We start from the raw sequence: 20153 nt of genomic DNA, 5'->3' as shown, positions 1-20153 counted from the left end.
CTGTTTGGATCCTCCTTACTGTCTTGATGTACTTTTGAAGTTTTAAGCTTTGTGCCCTTTACAAAACTGCCTCATGATGCAAGCCCAGTACGTTAAGTGTTGGGTGTGAAATGTGAGGTATCTGTGGTTAAGTGAAAAGCATACTGGTCATGTACCCCATCAAGTTTTGTCCCTGGGGCTGCACCCTGATTAGAAGTGTGTTACTTTTGTGATTCTAAAGCAGGCGGATATTTGTAGCTCTTTCATCAGAGACTTCCTCACTACCTCTGCAGCATGCTTATTACTCTTTGCCTCTGATCCAGACTTACATGTAGGGAGTAAAACTGGACACGTGGGGCCTGAAGCGTGTCTTGCCTGTCAGGACCTCTGGGAAGGCACTAGTTTTTGTGATGCACTTGTTATTTCATCTGGCAAAGGGTGAAAAGACATAGAAGTTGCTTTCTTATTTATCATGAGTGAACCCCATGTGAAAGATAGAAATAATCATGTTACAATGACGAAGATTCCAGTAGAGACACAGACATGGAGAACTGACGCACAGACCCAGTGGGGGAAGGGGAGGGTGGTATGAATTGGGAGAACACCACTGCCATATACACACTGCCATTGGAAAACAGGTAGCGAGTGGGAAGCTGCTGTACAGCGCAGGGAGCTCAGCTCGCTGCTCTGCGATGACCTAGAGAGTAGAATGGGGGCAGGGGTGGGAGAGAAGCTCAAGAGGACAGGGATATATGTTTACCTATAGCTGATTCACTTTGTTGCACAGTAAAAATTAACCCAACATTAAAGCAGTTTTACTCCAATTAAAAAAAACAGGATTCTTAGTGTTGATGCTATTATGCAGGCTAATGTTTTGGGTCCCTTTGTTGAGTTGGGCTTCATTTTTCTCCTTTCTTATGCTTTAGATTGCCAACATCCTAGATAGCCACGCAGCCACACTGAACCGGAAATCGGAACGGGAAGTCTTCTTCATGAACACCCAGAGCATCGTCCAGCTGGTGCAGAGGTAGGTACATGGAACTCCGGAGTCCCAGTCATGCCCGTCCCCACAGCTTCCTTCCTTCTCAGTAATCCCAGAAGTTTACCTTCAGTTCACCTTAGAGAACTTAGCACCTCGTATCTTAGAAAATACCTATGTCTACTAAATATCTTAGAATCATGAGCTAACTCTCCTACTCAACGTTTCTGATGACTTCTTTCTATTCGGCATCTTTTCATCATTATTAAGGTGTGAATCTCATTGTTTTCTTTTTTCCTTATAATTTCCCTTGAACTCCTAATTTTTCTTCTGGCATAGGATCCTCTTTGACATTTACTCTTATTAGCTCATGGAATCAACTATTGGGCTAAAGGTATCTTCACAGGACTTTTTCAACTTTAAGATATTCGTAAATTTTTCAGATTTCCCTTAGCCATTTCCAGGGTGTAGTGATCGTTTCTGCTTAGCAGTGGGGGACTGAACCAGTGTGTTGTTGGGTAGGGCTATCAAGTGGTTTTGGTTTGGTTTTGTTCTCTCTTTTTTTCCCTCCATTTCTTTACAAGAAAAATAGGCTTGTCTGTGGCCACGTTTCTTTCAGACTTGGATTTATGTTATTTGTTATTTTTGCCTTTGCTATGTCGTCGTTACTGTGCACGGACTCTGTCTAATCGTCATGAACAGGGGCTACTTTCTAGCTGCGGGCTACACCGGCGTCTTATGGCGGTGGATTCTCCTGCAGAGCTTGGGCTCTAGGGCGTGTGGGCTTCAGTAGCTGTGGCACACAAGCTTAGCTGCCCCACGGCACATGGGTTCCTCCCAGACCAGGGATCGAACCTGCGTTGCCTGCAGTGGCAGGCAGATTCTCAACCACTGGACCACCAGGGAAGCCGGCCTGAATTTAAAGTGATTCTAGACTGGCTCCTGTCCTGTCCTATATACAGAGGGAAAGCCGTTCTATAGGAAGCCTAGGAAGTCTGGGCCTTGGGTTTATTATTTCATGGTTGGTTATTTAATGGTGTTAGCCTGTCAGGATTTTCTTCTAGACTTGAATTTATGTTATTTATTCATACCTTCCTCTGTTTGCCTAGGTATCGCAGTGGCATCCGAGGACACATGAAGGCTGTGGTGATGGACCTGCTGCGGCAGTACCTGCGAGTAGAGACACAGTTCCAGAACGGTAAGCTCCTCCCTGAGGCTCTGTACCCGAGAACATCTCCTCCCTGAGGCTCTGTACCCGAGAATGTCTCCTCCCTGAGGCTCTGTACCCGAGAACGTCTCCTTCAAGGGCTGAGCGACAGCTGAGCCAGTCCATCCTGTCAGCAACACTTGCATGAACAACCCTCTTCTCCTTTCACCAGTCCCTTGAAAACTAAACTGCTCTGTTCCACTAGCACCAAAGAAAGAACAACGAAACACAACTTGATGAGACTGTGAATCAGTGTGCTGAATCTGTGAGAGGGCTGAGAGAATTTCTCCAGTAGAGATTATCATCGGAGAAGGCATTGGCACCCCACTCCAGTACTCTTGCCTGGAAAATCTCATGGACAGAGGAGCCTGCTGGGCTGCAGTCCATGGGGTCGCTAAGAGTTGGACATGACTGAGCGACTTCACTTTCACTTTTCACTTTCACACATTGGAGAAGGAAATGGCAACCCACTCCGGTGTTCTTGCCTGGAGAATCCCAGGGACAGGGGAGCCTGGTGGGCTGCCATCTATGGGGTCACACAGTCGGACACGACTGAAGTGACTTAGCAGTAGCAGCAGAGATTATCATTCCCCATTGGCCTCTTCTTGACCTTGTATAGTGAGGGTTAGTTGAGTCAGACCAGGCTGAAATTGAGAAATCCTCTCTCGCCGAAGAGCTTGCCTCTCAGCAGCTCATCCATGGAAAGAACCACAGGCATCTGAAAAAGGCTCAGATTTTCCAGTGCTTTTCAGTGTATCGTTTGGGTGGAATTTATCCATCACTTTCTCTGTATAGTGTCACTAATGAGTTCAGTTCAGACTTACCAAGTCTCTAAAACACCATGGCTAAGATTTTAAAGCTACATACTGCGGATACTGCTTTCTGCCACAAGATGGCAGTGAAACACCACAGAATTTGAAAGATTGCCTCTTAACGCTCTTTGCTCTGTTCTGCTCACTTTTCCATCCTTAAAGGATGACTCTGCCACTCATGACAAGCAGAAATACTCAAGTAAATATTGCAGACTGAGTCTGGCAGTGTGTAAAATAAGACGTCACAACCCAGTTGTCCTTATCCTGCTAGTGTAAGCTTGATAAAGAGGAAAAAGCATGGCTATCATCTTAAGATGTGGATGATACAAGCCTTTGACAAAATTGAATATCCATTCATGATAAGTCCTTGGCCAACTGAGAATGAAATTGTACTTTTGATCAAGTAAAGTTCTACAAAAAAATCTGTAGGATACATCACACATAGTGGTAAAATGTTAAAATCAATCTCTTTAAGATTAAAAATAAGACAAGGATGCCTGCTATCATTACTGCTCTTCAGCATCATACTGGATATCCCAGCTGCTTTTGTAAGGCAAGAAAAAGAATAAAAAAGTATGAGGAGTGGAGTAAAGGTGTGGAAAGGAGTATAGCAATACGTCAGCCACTATTATATATGACATGAGATCTACCCGGAAAGCCTCAGAGTATCCACATGTTTATTATTAGAATTATTTAAAATCTAGCAAAGTTGCTGGATACAAAAGTCAGTATATGGGGCTTCCCTAGTAGCTCAGTGGTAGAGAATCTGCCTGCCAACATGGGAGACACAGGTTTGATCCCTGGTCTAGGAAGATCCCATGTGCCACAGAGCAACAAAGCTCATGTGCCATAACCACTCAGCCCACGCACGGTAACTCCTGAAGCCCACCCTCCCTAGAACCCATGCTCGCAACAATAGAAGCCACAGCAATGAAAAGGCTATACACCACAGCTAAAGAGTAGCACCTGCTCTCTGCAGCTAGAGAAAAAAAGCTTGCGCCACAGCAAAGACCCAGCACAACCAAAATAAATAAATTAATTAAATAAATTTTAAAAGTCAATATACAAAATTAAAATTTTATAGTATAATAACAGTTTTGAAAAATATTCCGTTTGAAATAGCAACCCAAAATATGAAATTTTGAGGAATAAGTCTAACAAAAAAATGTGCAACCATTTTTGGAGAAAGTTGTAATCAGTAGAAATAATAAAGAAGATCTAGATAAATATCATGGCCTTGGATTGGAATATATATATTTGCAAAGTGTTGATTCTCTCTGAGTTCGTCTGTAGATTCATTGACTTTCCGATAAAAATCTTACTAGTGTATTTCTATGGAATTTGTCAGGCTAATTGTATAATTCACATGAAACAAAGATAACCAAGATTCTTCTAAAGAAATACACTATGGAGGTATTTGTCCAGTTAAATATCAAGATTTGAGATAAAGCCATATTAATGAAGAGATTGTGATATTGGTGTTCAGTTCAGTTCAGTCGCTCAGTCGTGTCCGACTCTCCGCGACCCCATGAATCACAGCACGCCAGGCCTCCCTGTCCATCACCAAATCCCGGAGTTCACTCAAACTCATGTCCACAGAGTCGGTGATGCCATCCAGCCATCTCATTCTTTGTCGTCCCCTTCTCCTCCCGCCCCCAACCTTTCCTAGCATCGGAGTCTTTTCCAGTGAGTCAACTCGTCACATGAGGTGGCCAAAGTATTGCAGTTTCAGCTTTAGCATCAGTCCTTCCAATGAACACCCAGAATTGATCTCCTTTAGAATGGACTGGTTGGATCTCCTTGCAGTCCAAGGGACTCTCAAGAGTCTTCTCCAACACCACAGTTCAAAGGCATCAATTCTTTGGCGATCAGCTTTCTTCACAGTCCAACTCTCACATCCATACATGACCACAGGAAAAACCATAGCGTTGACTAGACGGACCTTTGTTGGCAAAGTAATGTCTCTGCTTTTTAATATACTATCAAGGTTGGTCATAACTTTCCTTCCAAGGAGTAAGTGTCTTTTAATTTCCTGGCTGCAATCAGCATCTGCAGTGATTTTGGAGCCCAAAAAAATAAAGTCAACCACTGTTTCCGTTGCTTTTTCCATCTATTTCCCATGAAGTGATGGGACCAGATGCCATGATCTTCGTTTTCTGAATGTTGAGCTTCAAGCCAACCTTTTCACTCTCCTCTTTCACTTTCATCAAGAGGCTTTTGAGTTCCTCTTCACTTTCTGCCATAAGGGTAGTGTCATCTGCATATCTGAGATTATTGATATTTCTCCCGGCAATCTTGATTCCAGCTTGTGCTTCTTCCAGCCCAGCGTTCCTCATAATGTACTCTGCATATAAGTTAAATAAGCAAGGGGACAATATACAGCCTTGACGTACTCCTTTTCCTATTTGGAACCAGTCTGTTGTTCCATGTCCAGTTCTGACTGTTGCTTCCTGACCTGCATACAGGTTTCTCAAGAGGCAGGTCAGGTGGTCTGGTATTCCCATCTCTTTCAGAATGTTTCACAGTTTATTGTGATCCACACAGTCAAAGGCTTTGGCATAGTCAGTGAAGCAGAAATAGATGTTTTTCTGGAACTCTCATGCTTTCTCCATGATCCAGTGGATGTGGGCAATTTGATCTCTGGTGCCTCTGCCTTTTCTAAAACTATTGGTGTTAAGGACAGATTAATAGAAAAGTGGAACATTGGCTCTGTTAACCCAGAGGCAGATATATGAAAAATTACTTTACAACAGGGCAGGTGTTGTAAGTCATGGGGAAAGGATAGTTTGCTACTGGGTAATGGATTATTCATTTGCCACCTCCCCCCACAAAAAAAGATCCCTAGACAAGATGCACAAAAATCGATTCCAGATTAATTTAAAACTTAAACACATACTAAAGGGGCAAAGCTACTCAATTTTTAGGTGAATATCCTTATGACCTCAAGACCAAGATTTTGTCATGTAAGACCAGCAGGAACAAACTATAAAGGAAAAGGATAAATAATTTGACCTCACTTAAGAACTTCTGTTCATGAAAAGATCCCATAAAAAGACTTTGAAAATACAAGCCCTAAAGTGGAGGAAGAAATTTACAAATCACAGCAACTGGGAAAGGATTAGAATCTATAGAGCACTGCCTTGAGTCAGTAAGTAAAAGATGACCTAATAGAAAAATGGGTGAAAGATAAGAAAAGATAATCTGCAGAAGAGGAAGCACAAATGATCATACCCAAATGATCAGTGAAAATATGTTGGATCTTCTTACTGATTAGAGAGCTAAGCCACGGTAAGATTGACAAAAATTTAAAATTCACATCATCTTCCACCACTTCTATAAGTAGAAGTGCAAATTGTTACAATCACTTTGGAACACAGTTCATCAGTACGTAATGGAGTTGAACTTATTTATATTCTTCAACCTACCAATTTCACTCTTAGATGACATGCTCTAGAGAAACTGTTACACGTGTTTATTAAGGAGACATATACAGGACTGTCAGTGGCGTCATTATTCATTAATAGCAAAAAAGACTGGAAACCACCCAAATATACACAAGTTGAATAGACAATTGAATTCTAGTATATTCCTACAATGGATTAGTCTACAGCAGTGAAAATGGAACAAAGATGCATCTCCAAAACATAATGGTGAGGGAAAGAAACAAGTTACCGAAGGATCCAAGCACAATGATTCCATTGTTAGCAAGTTGAAAACAGGGAAAGTGAATATATGCATACATGGATACATATATACACACACACACACATTTGTGATAAATGTAAAGAAGAGCAAAAGAACTATTAACATAAAGTTCAGTTATTTTTGAAGAGGAGCACATAGAATCCTTTAAAGACACTAAAAATGTTCTGATAGATGGTAGTTACTTGGGCGTTTATTCTTTTGAGTGTATATTTCACAGTAAAAATTTTTTTAAAAGAGACTTTCTTTCTGCTTAGTGTTTCCACTGCCTCTCCCCTGGGTAAATGTTCTTCATATTTCCCCTGGCCCTAGTAATTTCCATTACTAAGATATATTTCTGTTGTCACTTTAAGTCTAAGGAGAAATATGAATTTATATAGGATAACCAACAGCTTCCATTTTGTCCCAATTGGATCTTTTATGAAATTGGCAACTCTCTAAATATTTAAGTTCACTGTTTTTCCTGTATATTTAGTTTGATTTTGAAAAAAATCTATGTCAGTAACTAATATTTAAAACAGATAAGGGACTTCCCTTGTGGTCCAGCAGTTAAGACTGCTTTTCAATGCAGAGCGTGTGGGTTTGATCCCGGGTCAGGGAGCTAAGATTCCACATACTTCCAGTCCAAAAAATTCCAAAACATTAAACAGAAGCAATATTTTAACATATTCAATAAAGACTTTAAAAATGGTCCAAATCAAAATAATCTTTAAAAAAAAAAACAGATAAAAGCAGAGTTGCTTTGGTTGATTGTACTTGATGTTCTAGGAATCCATGGCAGTGCAGTTTGAATGCCACTGTTCCAGTTTATAACTTAACATGCAGTTTGAACTAGGTGATAATCCTTTAGTATTTTCATGATTTCATAAAAATTTTGACTCTTGAGACCATTCGGATGCTCATTCTCCTTTACTTGTAAATTCTGAGGTAAGCTGTTTTCTAAAGAACTGAATATTACTTATATGCCATGGTAGAAGTCACTATGGTATACCTGAGGCTTATGCTTCTGTTGCAAAACATAGTTCTGCAAGTGAGAACTAACCTGCCCCTGGTGGCCTTGTGAAAGGCCAGTGAAAATATGCATAACTGTACTCTCCCTACAGACCTTTTACCTTCATGCAGGGTTCTCCCTGATCTGTGCCTTAGTTTGGATTTGGAATTCCTAGCATTGCTTAAGTACTTTGTGGACTTACAAGGGAAAATGTTGATTCCAGAGGAAGCAGTCATCCTTCTTGTGGATATTGATAAGTTTAGGTGCTTTAGTTTTGAACTAAAACCATGCCTTCTAGTTGGGGTGAAACAGTTTCAGTGAGTCAAACATGGAACCCGAATCTCTAGCTGGGGTTTAATGGTGTTGACATTTCTTTTTAAGTAGCTGAACCCTCTGTTCTAAGGAAACCATGTCGCTCAGGTTGTGTGCTCAGTCTTGTCCAACTCTTTGCAGCCCCATGGATGTAGCCCATCAGCGTCCTGTGTCCAGGGAATTCTCCTGGCAAAAATACTGGAGTAGGTAGGCATTTCCTGCTCCGGAGGGTCTTCTCAACCCAGGGATCAAACCAATGTCTCTTGTGGATTGGCAGGTGGATTCTTTACCACTAGCACCACCTGGGAAGCCCAAGGAAACCATTGCAGGAAGCTAAATAAGAGAGTTTAGAGTAAAGGTGAGGGGTAGGAATCTCAGGCCCTAAGACACACCCATCCCAACCTGTCAACTTTTTTAAATGAAAATAAGACTTAGTGATTTGCCCAGGAGCCCATCACAATTTGATAACAGAGTTAAGCTTTGAGTCCAGGGCTTAGTGATTTGCCCAGGAGTCCATCACAATTTGATAACAGAGCTAAGCTTTGAGCCCAGGGCTTTTATACCAGATTACCTGACTCCTAACCCAGAGTTGTTAATAAACCACACTGCCAATTCTATAGAAATCTAAGAAAATTCTCAAGATGTTTCTTCTCACTGCTTATTAATTTTCTAAATAGCATGTAAATGTGAACATGCGTACGTGGGTGATGACCAGTTCTTTTTGCCACTTATAGGTCACTATGACAAATGTGTGTTCGCCCTCCGGGAGGAGAACAAGAGTGATATGAACACTGTACTGAATTACATCTTCTCTCACGCTCAAGTCACCAAGAAGAATCTTCTGGTCACCATGCTTATCGTGAGTACCATTTTTCAGAACCTGTAAGGATGGTTGACTATGTGAAAAAGAGTGTTTCTCCCTGTGATGGCTCTGGTCAGAGGAAAAGCTCCTGTCTTGTGTGATTCTGGGATGAGTGGGGCTTGGGTTGTGGGTTAATAGTTTCTCATGCCCGTCTTTGCCCTTGACCTGAAGGAATCTGCTCCAGTTGGGAAAGAATTGTTCTGCCAATTATTCATATCATTTTTAAAAATTAATTTATTTTTTTAATTGAAGGATAACTGCTTTACAGAATTTTGTTATTTTCTGTCAAACCTCAACATGAATCAGCCATAGGTATACATATGTCCCCTCCCTTTTGAACCTCCCTCCCATCTCCCTCCCCATCCCACCCCTCTAGGTTGATAGAGAGTCCCTGTTTGAGTTTCCTGAGCCATACAGCATATTCCCTGTTGGCTATCTCTTTTACATATGGTAGTGTTAGTTTCCGTTTTACTTCTTCCATACATCTCACCCTCTCCTCCCCCCTCCCCATATCAGTAAGTCTATTCTCTATGTCTGTTTCTCCATTGCTGCCTTGTAAATAAACTCTTCAATACCATTCTTCTAGATTCTGTATATGTACATTAGAATATGATATTTCTCTTTCTGATTTATTTCACTCTGTATAATAGGCTCTGGGTTCATCCACCTTGTTAGAACTGACTCAAATGCGTTCTTTTTTATGGTTGAGTAATATTCCATTGTGTTTATGTACCACAACTGTATCCATTCATCTGTCGATGGACATTGAGGTTGCTTCCATGTTCTAGCTATTGTAAATAGTGCTGCAATGAACAGTGGAATACATGTGTCTTTTTCAGTTTTGGTTTCCTCAGGGTATATGCCTAGGAGTGGGATTGCTGGGTCATATGGTGCTTTTATTTCTCGTTTTTAAAGGGATCTCCATACCGTCTTCCATAGTGGCTGTATCAATTTACATTCCCACCAACAGTGCAAGAGCGTTCCCTTTTCTCCACATCCTCTCCAGCATTTATTGTTTGTAGACTTTCATGATGGCCATTCTGACCAGTGTAAGGTGATATCTCATTGTAGTTTTGATTTCCTTTTCTCTAATAATGAGCAGTGTTGAGCTTCTTTTCATGTGTTTGTTAGCCATCTGTATGTCTTCTTTGGAAAAATGTCTGTTTAGGTCTTTTCCCTGCTTTTTGATTGGGTTGTTTGTTTTTCTGGTATTGAGTTTTATGAGCTGCTTGTATATTTTGGAAATTAATCCTTTGTCAGTTGTTTCATTTGCTATTATTTTCTCCCATTCTGAGGGTTGTCTTTTCACCTTGTTTATAGTTTCCTTTGCTGTGCAGAAGCGTTTAATTAGGTCCCACTTGTTTACTTTTGTTGTTATTCCCATTACTCTAGGAGGTGGGTCATAGAGGATCTTGCTTTGATTTATGTCATCAAGTGTTCTGCCTATGTTTTCCTCTGAGAGTCTTACAGTTTCTGATCTTATATTTAGATCTTTAATCCATCTTGAGTTTATCTTTGTGTTTGGTGTTAAGAAATGTTCTAATTTCATTCTTTTACATGTAGCTGTCCAGTTTCCCAGCACCATTTATTGAAGAGGCTTATTCATATCATCTTACACAAGAACTCAAAGGCCTTGACTCTACTTCAGGTTGCCTCATGTTTCCGCATTCCTGTTGTCACTCATGACAGTAGCTTTAAAGTGGAGTCTTATCTAGCCAGCGTTGTTATTTAGTTGCTAAGTCGGGTCTGACCCTTTAGTGACCTCAGGGATTGTAGCCCACCAGGCTTTTCTGTCCATGGGATTTCCCAGGCAAGAATACTAGAGTGGGTTGCCATTTCCTTCTCCAGGGGATCTTCCCAACACTGGGATCAAACCTGTATCTTCTCCATTGGCAGGTGGATTCTTTACCACTGAGCCGTCAGGGAAGCCCTATCTAGCCAGTGTACTGTCCTGTTATAACTTTTGTTTGTTCTATGAATGTCAGGAATGGCTCTCATATCCAGAACTTAATAACAAAAAATAACTGTTAGAAGTCTAGTACTGTTCCTTCCCGACTCAAAAAACACTTAAGTTTATTCCTCATCTTCTTTGATCCCTTTCTGTCTTACTTATATGGACATCTAAGCTCAGATTATTGTACTGGTAGTAGATACATGCTTTTGTCCCCATAACTCAGTAATTTGAGAATTAGTAGAAAGAGGCAGTGAGAAGTGAGACTAGTAAACATGAGTGGGACTGATGTACATTTGACCAGTGGGTAGAATTTCTGTGGGCTTAAGGATTTTTAAAGATGATTTGTAAGTTCTCCACTCGTCGGTTTTTCTCGCTCATTCTAGAAATCAGAGGACAATAGGACTAGTCTTCAAAACCTCCCCCCACCAGTCCCATTCCATGAACAGTTTCCCACTGCATGAACAATTAATTGCCTTGCTGCTACATGTGTGTGTTTTAGGGGGACTATATTACCTTTTTGCTCCTGTGGTTTTCTTTCTTGCCTTTTTGTGGGATTGGCATTCTTGGTACCTTAATTCCATCCTTTCTTCTTGGAGGAAAAAAAACTACACATCTTCTGCTATATTTTATTTCATGGTTCAGAGTGAAGGGAAACTATCTACTTCACATCTCTGGTTAACAACATTGCCATTCTCTCAGTTATCTGCCTAGGTGGCTAACTCTGGAGGATATAACATTTTTTAGAAATAGCCACTTTAAAAAAATATGTAATCATAGGGAGAGTTCATTACCTTTGCTACCCTAGAATGGCTAGACGGTGGGGAAACCAGCAGATGCATTTGAAAGGAAAAAAAATATCAGCACAATGTAATATTTCAACTTCTCCAAGTGATAGGTTTCAGCAAAGAAGATATTACCTTTGGCAACCTGCTGATTTTCTTTCTCTCAATTGGAAGAGGGAAGAAACCTCTGACTAATTAGATTTTTTTCATTAAATTTTAATGAAAGGGATTGCTAATTCTCATTTGGTTAAAGCCAAGACTTTTCTGGCAGGAAAGGGCAATGATGAGGATAGGAAGTATCCGTCAGTTTGGACCTAAAAATGGGGTAGAATTTGCCGTTTTAGGAAGCTAATTATAGTGAGTTTTCATGTTATTATGATTACCTTTTTAAGGACTTAACAGTTTTTCTGCACTAAAAATAGACCAAAGCCCAGAAACCTTGGAGCAGCAGAAGAGTAATGATTGTCCAAGACTGTCGCTGGGTTTCTTAAATTCTAATTTGTAAGATATAGGGGCTTGGCTCGCTCCTTTTGCGGAGTGATTGTAAGTAACGCTTGCCTTAAGAATCTCATTATTGGAACACGGAGCCATATTTCCTCAGAGAATTCTGGAGTAGCTTTGAGCCGGGGCTGTTCATTTCTCAAGTAATCACGCTGGTGTGATGGAGAGAGAAAATGGCAGCTGTTCGGAGCTCAGGCCTTCAATTTTCTTCAGAGTCCAGTCACTCAAGTGTGTAATTACACGGGGGGTGCTGCAGAGGCGTTGGGCCCTGTCAGAGAACTGGTTTGAGGCTGTGCTTTCTGCTTTTGCCAGTCAGGACAGGCAGAAGCCAATGGGACTCTGGCTTGCTGCTAGTTCTTTTTTTTCCCCACCTTGTCATCCTGATTACTTCTTACCTGCGTGGATGGTACCCAAACTTTCTTTCCAACAGGCCGAGCTCTTTGGAGAAAAGAGTCGTTTGTTTAGTGTTTTGGTTTAGATAAATAGGAAGGAGAGGAGGAGGAGGGGGAGGACGGGTGGAGAGGGAGGGGAGGAGGGGCGGGGAGAGGGAAGGGGAGGGGGAGGGAGGAGGAAGGTTGAAGATGTGAACCAGAAAGATGGATTCTTCCTTTTCTTTCTTTTGGCGTTTCACATTTGTCTTTTAAAAAAACAACAAAAGAAAACTTGGTAAACATCTGTAGGCTTTTATATCATTAAATTGCTTTTGAAATATCAGTTAGTTTGACCTCGTCCCAGAGATTTGGAAAACAAGAAGTTAATTGCTGTGACTGAGCTGAGGATATAGGCTAGCAGTGACTTGGGGATCAGGAATGAAGGCTGGGACAGGGCTGCTTTCCGACCTGCCTTCTTTGTGGGGGCTCCGGTCCCCCACCCCACATCTGCATTAGTGGGGGTCTCTGGCAAAAGCCATTTCAGCTGTTTGGATTACTCTCTCTAATGGCTATCACCTGGCTATGGCAGCGTTCCGTTCCCCCAGCTTGCATTCTCTGCTGGTTCCCCTTTCTTTGCTTACCTTGGCTTCCTGATCGATGGTTATGTGCCCAGCATTCCCATCTCTGCTTTCTGGAGTAGGACTGTCGATGGTGTGCTTTGTTGAACCAGACGATGATGTCTGGGCCTTTTAGACCTAGAGGGTGGGAATCAATGATCAAGCCTCTGTGAATCAATGTTGCAGAATGTGTGCTGCTCCGAGGAAGCCACCCTGCCTTTCAGGTGGTGGCATCACTTGCCTCAGAGTCTCACTAGCAAATTCGTCCAATCTTTCGCTGTATCTGGAGAGCAAAATATCAGGTAAAATGCTAAAGTTTTGTCCAGTTTACTCCAGGTGGAGGAACATTGTGCCACACTGAAAACAAAGGAAGTTTATTTTTTGAAAGCTCTTATTTCTTAATTGTATAGGAAAATGCTTAGAACATTGTTTATGTTTGCTCAGAGATGTTTGAGGGACTCTTTAGCCAAATTTTGTGCTGATGAAAAGGATCAGCCTCTTCACAGCTCTAGACGTAAGAGCATGTGTCTTGTACCCACCTTGATTCTGAGTAGTCTTCCCTCACTACTTCTGTCTTATTTCTGGTGTGGTCCACATTAATGTGTTATGGCCCATGTTTCGCTAGGAGTAGTGGTGTGCCTATGAGCCTATGATTTGGTTTAGACTGTGCTGCGCTTAATCGCTCAGTCACATCTGCCACTTGGCGAACCCAAGGACTGCAGCCCGCCAGGCTCCTCTGTCCACAGGGATTCTCCAGGTAAGAATACTGGAGTGGGTTGCCATGCCCTCTTCCAAGGCATCTTCCCAACCAAGGGATCAAACCCAGGTCCTCCTGCATTGAAGGCGGATTCTCTACCCACTGAGCCACCAGGGAAGCCCAGAGCATTTAAACACCCTTCTATCCTTCTCTGAACATAACCGCAAATAATTTTGTCCAATATATAATAAAGGAGAAAAGTCTTCCTCAGTAAACCCGGGTTTCCTGAATAAGGGTGATATTAACATTTCATGTTAAACCTGCCCCACAGCATTTTTGAGCTGGTGAGAAGTTGCTGGATGGCACAGGGACCCCAGCCTGGTGCTCTGTGATGACCTAGAGGGGTTAGCATGGAGGAGGGGAGGGAGGGGAGGGTTAACAAGAGGGAAGGGATATATTTATAATTATGACTGAATTGTGTTGTTGTATGGCAGAAACCAAAGCAACATTGTAAAGCGGTTTTCCTCCAATTAAAGAATTTTAAAAACATCTAGCTGTGACCGGAAGAAGTTGCCAGTCCATTTTTGGTTTGGGGATTGGTGCCTCACCCAGCTGGACAGTAGTTAATGTGTCAAGAACATTACCCATTACATCACAGTCTTCTCATTTTGAATTGCCTTCAGATCTTAGGATGTGAGGATCAAGTTGGCTGTCTGGGGCTCTCCTGGAAGTCAGCTGCATAACTTTGGCGGAAGTTTTGACATTTAAGCATGCTTGTTAATATTTCTGCAAATCTGAGCTATTCCTTGCGATTAGCTACCACCCAGGTTAAGAATGAAAACAAGAAATAAGTGTGTACTACCCACGTTAACCATTACTAAATAATGTTCATCTTGGCTTGCAGATTTATGCAGGTAAGCCCCAAACAGGGAGGTAGGCTCGTTAAATGAACCTGCCTCTCTACGTTGAGGAAACACATGCTGGCAGCATCACCCTTTAGTGTTAACTGTTACAGAATCTTCCGCAGAGTCAGATGGGGATGCTGGGCTGTTCAGTGGCCCAAAGGACATCTGTGTCTAGGCCAGAGGCCCATAAACTTCCTCTTGGAGGTTTACATCTTAGAATGGGTGGTTCTGATAACAGAATCATCTTCCACCCCTCATGGTTTCTTTTAGGACCTGAACGCTGTGTTGAGGCTAAGGACAGGAGGGGATTGAGATTACTCTACAAGACAATTTTCTATTGCCAGTCTTTTCCTAAGTTCTAGTGATGACAATGGAGAAAATAATATACAAAGGCAAAATTTTCAAGTCATGATAATATTTTTTTATTGTTAATTTTTTTCTCTTATTTTTTAAATTATGAAAGTATGATAACACATTTACAAGAGACTTGGAATATACAGAACAAAGTCACATATAGTTCTGCTATATATTACAATTTTTTTTAAGGAGATAAATTAAGCTTTTCAGTTGGAGTTTCAATATCAAACTCTCAAAAATGAATAGAATGAACATACAGAAAAGTAGAGGATATAGGAGTTAAGGCATGGTAAATTAATGGAAGTAGTGGTTTATTCATACCATGTTTGATATTTCATATTCCAGAAAGGTCTGGTTTCTGCACTTTATCACTGGGAGCCCAGGAAGATTGTCAGTTGGTGATCATGCATGAATAATTGCTGCTGCTGCTAAGTCACTTCAGTCGTGTCCGACTCTCTGTGACCCCATAGACGGAAGCCCACCAGGCTCCCCCGTCCCTGGGATTCTCCAGGCAAGAACACGGGAGTGGGTTGCCATTTCCTTCTCCAATGTGTGAAAGTGAAAAGTGAAGTCGCTCAGTCGTGTCCGACCCTTAGCGATCCCACGGACTGCAGCCTACCAGGCTCCTCCATCCATGGGATTTTCTAGGCAATAGTACTGGAGTGGCTTGCCATTGCCTTCTCCGGCATGAATAGTTACTTCGCTATTATTTTTTTCTAACTCCATAGTTCACTTTTCTTACAGAAAGCAAGCTTCTCTACCCCCTTTCTCACCCTCTCTGTCTCATAGTAGAAAGAAGAAATGAAAAGATTTTACTTTTAAGTAGTTTTGTGTGTGTGTGCTTTAGTTAGAATGTGATCTGTAGTTAGACAAGCTGGTAACTCCATTTTTGATTATTTTAATGTAATCTGGAAAGATAAGCCTGGATTTCCTTTCGAGGAAAACCAATCCATATGAAATAGGTTGAGTAGGTGGCTGGTGTTTCTGTTTTGTTGTGCTGACTTTTATTGTTGGCTTGTGTTTGTTTTTGTTGTATTGAGAGTTTAGCCTGGCTTTTTGCAGAGTGGGTTTCCCTAGTGGATAGCTGAGTCTGTTACCCAGGACATTGCTGAGGTTTTGGGATCTTTCGGAGGGTAGTTCTGAAGACTGGAGTAAGTACCTCAGAAAGGATTATCTTTCTTAGGTAAAGAGGGATTTAGGTAGGAAAGGCTTATCTTGTTTTCCCTGCCCACTGTTATCTCTTCTTTCCTTCCCTTTTATTATGGTCTTGTTGCTGGTGATTTTATTTATTTTGTTTGTTTCTTGGCCTGCTGTGCAGCTTGCAGGATCCTAGTTCCCCAGAAAAGAAAAGAAAGTGAAGTCGCTCAGTCGTGTCTGACTCTTTGCAACCCCATGGACTGTAGCCTACCAGGCTTCTCCGTTCATGGGACTTTCCAGGCAAGAATACTGGAGTGGGTTGCCATTTCTTTCTCCAGAGGATCTTCCTGACCCAGGAATCGAACCCAGGTCTTCCACATTGTGGGCAGCCGCTTTACCCTCTGAACCACCAGGGAAGCCAGGAATCAAATCTGGGCCCTTAGCAATGAAAGCACAGAGTCCTAACCATTGGGCTGCCAGGGGTGTTCCATTGCTGGTGATTTTGTATATTCCCTTGAAATTCTGTTTTGCTCCTAAGTTCTCAGTAAAAGATGAGATTTCATTATATTTTCTCCCTGCTCTTTCTTTTGTGCCCTGGGATGGGAGGAACAGGTCCTTCAGTCTGTGACCATATGCTCAACCAAGACCTGAAATTACAGTCACTTTCTTCTTCCACTCAGAGGAGTGAATCCGTTCAGTTCATTTGCTCAGTCATGTCTGACTCTGAGACCCCACGGACTATAACACGCCAGGCTTCCCTGTCCATCTCCAACTCCCGGAGCTTACTCAAAGTCATGTCCATTGAGTCAGTGATGTCATCCAACCATCTCATCCTCTATCGTCCCTTTCTCCTCCTGCCTTAGATTTTTCCCAGCTTCAGGGTCTTCTCCAGTGAGTCAGTCCTTCAAATCAGGTGGCCAAAGTATTGGAGTTTCAGCTTTAGCATCAGTCCTTCCAGTGAATATTCAGGACTGATTTCCTTTAGGATGGACTGGTTGGATTTCCTTGCAGTCCACGGACTCTCAAGAGTCTTCTCCAACACCACAGTTCAAAAACATCAATTCTTTGGCACTCAGCTTTCTTTATAGTCCAGCTCTCACATCCATGCCTGACTATTGGAAAAACCATAGCCTTGACTAGACGGACCTTTGTTGGCATGGATGAAAACAATATTTATACTTCCTTAACTGTAAATACCGTCACATGGTTTACTACTCTGGAGCAGACCTCTGGTCGTGGATTGGGGAACCAGAAAATATTTCCTGCTTTAAAATGTTTGAGAGACTGTCTTTCCAGCGTGCTAACATTGAGTACTCCAAAACTGTTTACCCTGTGATGTGGAAGGTGGTAGGGATTGTAGAAACAGCACTTGGGGAAATGTATGTCTGCCCCCAAAGCCCCACACTTGTTCCTGTACTGCTGTGGTAAAGGACTATACGGAGGATCCCTGAGATGGGGAAGGTTTAAGATGAAATGGAGATTCCTTAAGAAAAAGGCAATAATCGAGAAAAGGGGAAAGATTAAAAGGCAGCAACAGGGAGCCATTTAGGATCTGGCTGTCTTTCATGTCCTGTTTGATAGTGGGATGAGGGAGAATATAAAAGAAAAAGACTAACATGTGAAGGCAATTATTTCAAACACCAAGTAGAGGGAACTATGTGATCTGGTATTCAGAACTACTGTTACTGATCACTCTGTAAATTTCAAGAATGACTGGCATTTATAAAAACTACATCTGCAGTTTTTTTTCCAGTTTAGATGAAAACTACATGGATAATGGGTGAATTTAGGGAATAAACTGATATTACACTAGAGAAGAAATATGTTTTCTCAAAATATAATAGAGATTTTTTTTTTCTTAAAATTTTTTAATTTTTTGGAGACTAAGGACCCAGTCCTGACTTACACCATAGTAGGAGCTTGGTTTTCCCCGCTAATGTATCTAAGGATTCACCACATTTAGATTTCATGGAATGGTTCTTGGTACAGCAGGAGGATACGTGGTTTGGGATATAGAATTATCAGCGTGTGTTTCTAAATGAATAATTTGTGCTTATGTTTCTGTTCTGTGCCCTCCTGGGATGCTGAACATTTGGTTTGTGAAGTAAAAACCACCAGGAGTGGTTCCTTTCCCTTATTCTTCCTTCTTTCCAAAAGTGGAAGAGGGACCAAGAAAGCTTTTAGGCCTTATATTATTTAAAACCTCTTAAAACTTTGAGACATCATCTGTTATTTTTTTTTACCCAGAATCCCTTGTCCCTTTTTAATGGTCTCTGATGACTTCTTCTGCGTGTTTAAAGTATAGCGTTGGTTCATAAAGAAATGCATTAAGAATATTGAGCCTGATTGGCCGAGGGCCTTGGGCTTCTCCTTGGCAGCAGCTTCCTCTGGGATCTCTTTACCGCACTGTTGAGGATAAAGGTAACAGGATGTTTGCATCTTAGGAATCCAGCTCTCTTTACTTTGTTTTTATTTCCTTGTCCCAATTCAAAGTTCTCACCACCTCAGTTCTTTTTTTTTTTTTAAGTTTCTTATTTTGTACTGTGGTATGGCCAACTTAGGGCTTCCCCAGTGGCGCTAGTGGTAAAGAACCCACCTGCCAATACAGGAGACATAAGAGACATGGGTTCGATCCCTGGGTCAAGAAGATCTCCTGGAGGGGGGAATGGCAACCCACTCCAGTATTCTTGCCAAGAGAATCCCATGGACAGAGGAACCTGGTGGGCTACAGTCCATGGGGGCTGCAGAGTCGAACATAGCTGAAGCGACTTAGCAGCAACAGTATAGCCAATTTAAAAATGTTGTGATAATTTCAGGTGAACAAGGAAGGGACTCGGCACACATATACAAGGATCCATTCTCCCCCAAGCCCCCCTCGCATCCAGGCTGCCACATAACGTTGAGCAGAGTTCCGGGTTTACTTCTTTTTAATATGGATGTGTATGTTCTTTGTCACATTAACAATTAGGATCAGCTGTGTGGCCGGGACCCCACCCTCACTGATGAGCTGCTGAATATCCTCACGGAGCTAACTCAACTCAGCAAGACCACCAATGCGAAGGTGGCACTCCGAGCTCGCCAGGTGAGGACGCAAGTTGGTTATCTGGAGGGAGGAATGGTCTTCACAGGTTGGGCAGTCTGTTCCATGAGCTCTTCCCCAGCACCTTCCAAAGGTCATGCAGTTTCCCACTTATGTCTCATTGCCTTCAGGACAAATGTTCTCATGTGTCGTATGTTTTTTTTAAAGAGAATGGAAAAGATTAACCTCAGATTTCTTTAAAATAGGAGCCAGCCCCCATCAGAAAGTCCTATTATCATTCCCTGTTAAGTCAGGTGGAGGAAAGGAAACTGAAGGAAGACAATAGGTTTAGTATTTCTTACTTTACAAAGGGAGCTTAGAAGCAGGTGAAAACTTTTAAGTGTATAGCAAAACAGCAAGTGTGGAAAGCAAAAAGATGATGAAATGAATCTTCGGTGCTGGCAATCAGCGCAACCCCAGAGCAGTCCAGTTAGTTTCACCCTGTAGTCTTCATTTCCACTCCAGAAGGTTTCAGCAGGGAAGCCAGGGTTTGGCACTCCCTTTGTGTTTTGTGTTCCAGTGCACGGGCATCAACAAGGAAGCAGCATTTGAAGCTGTTCAGTGACCTTCTGCTTTCTCTACAATTGTATCCATGTCACTGAATTACTCAGTTATTGAACCTGCTGAGGGTATTCAGGTCCCACCGTGTCCCTCTTTGTCTGCGACACTCCTTTCGTCCTCTCTGCCCCTCACACATATGGGTGTCACATTCTGACGCCCTCTCCTCTACCAAGTACCTGGGGCTGTCGGAGCAGCTTTTCCTAGTCTGTCTTTCCCCTTTAGAGTTACAAGAGGCTAGCTTTGCAGTGTCCATCTTCCCCGCAGCTGCTCCCTGCCAGACCTGATTCCCAATTAACAGCTAGTCACACAGTCCCCAGCACCAGCAGCTTCACAGGGGTAAACCACTTG

At 42.1% G+C, this 20153-nt stretch overlaps 1 protein-coding gene across 7 annotated transcripts in view; it reads left to right on the top strand.

Moving 5' to 3' along the window:
• ACACA (acetyl-CoA carboxylase alpha) overlaps positions 1-20153 on the top strand; it is a 240643-nt gene that overhangs the window by 88779 nt on the left and 131711 nt on the right. For all 7 annotated transcript variants that reach the window (XM_055400493.2, XM_055400510.2, XM_055400527.2 and 4 more), the window contains 4 exons: positions 906-1006; positions 2068-2156; positions 8717-8841; positions 19134-19247. In XM_055400493.2, the coding sequence (XP_055256468.1) occupies positions 906-1006; positions 2068-2156; positions 8717-8841; positions 19134-19247 (429 nt within the window). The remainder of the gene's footprint in view (positions 1-905; positions 1007-2067; positions 2157-8716; positions 8842-19133; positions 19248-20153) is intronic.

Source organism: Moschus berezovskii, chromosome 20 (assembly GCF_049115385.1).
Source record: "Moschus berezovskii isolate FMDL1 chromosome 20, NW_MosBer_1.0, whole genome shotgun sequence".
NCBI lineage: Eukaryota > Metazoa > Chordata > Mammalia > Artiodactyla > Moschidae > Moschus > Moschus berezovskii.
This window is presented reverse-complemented; position numbering and strand designations above follow the sequence as displayed.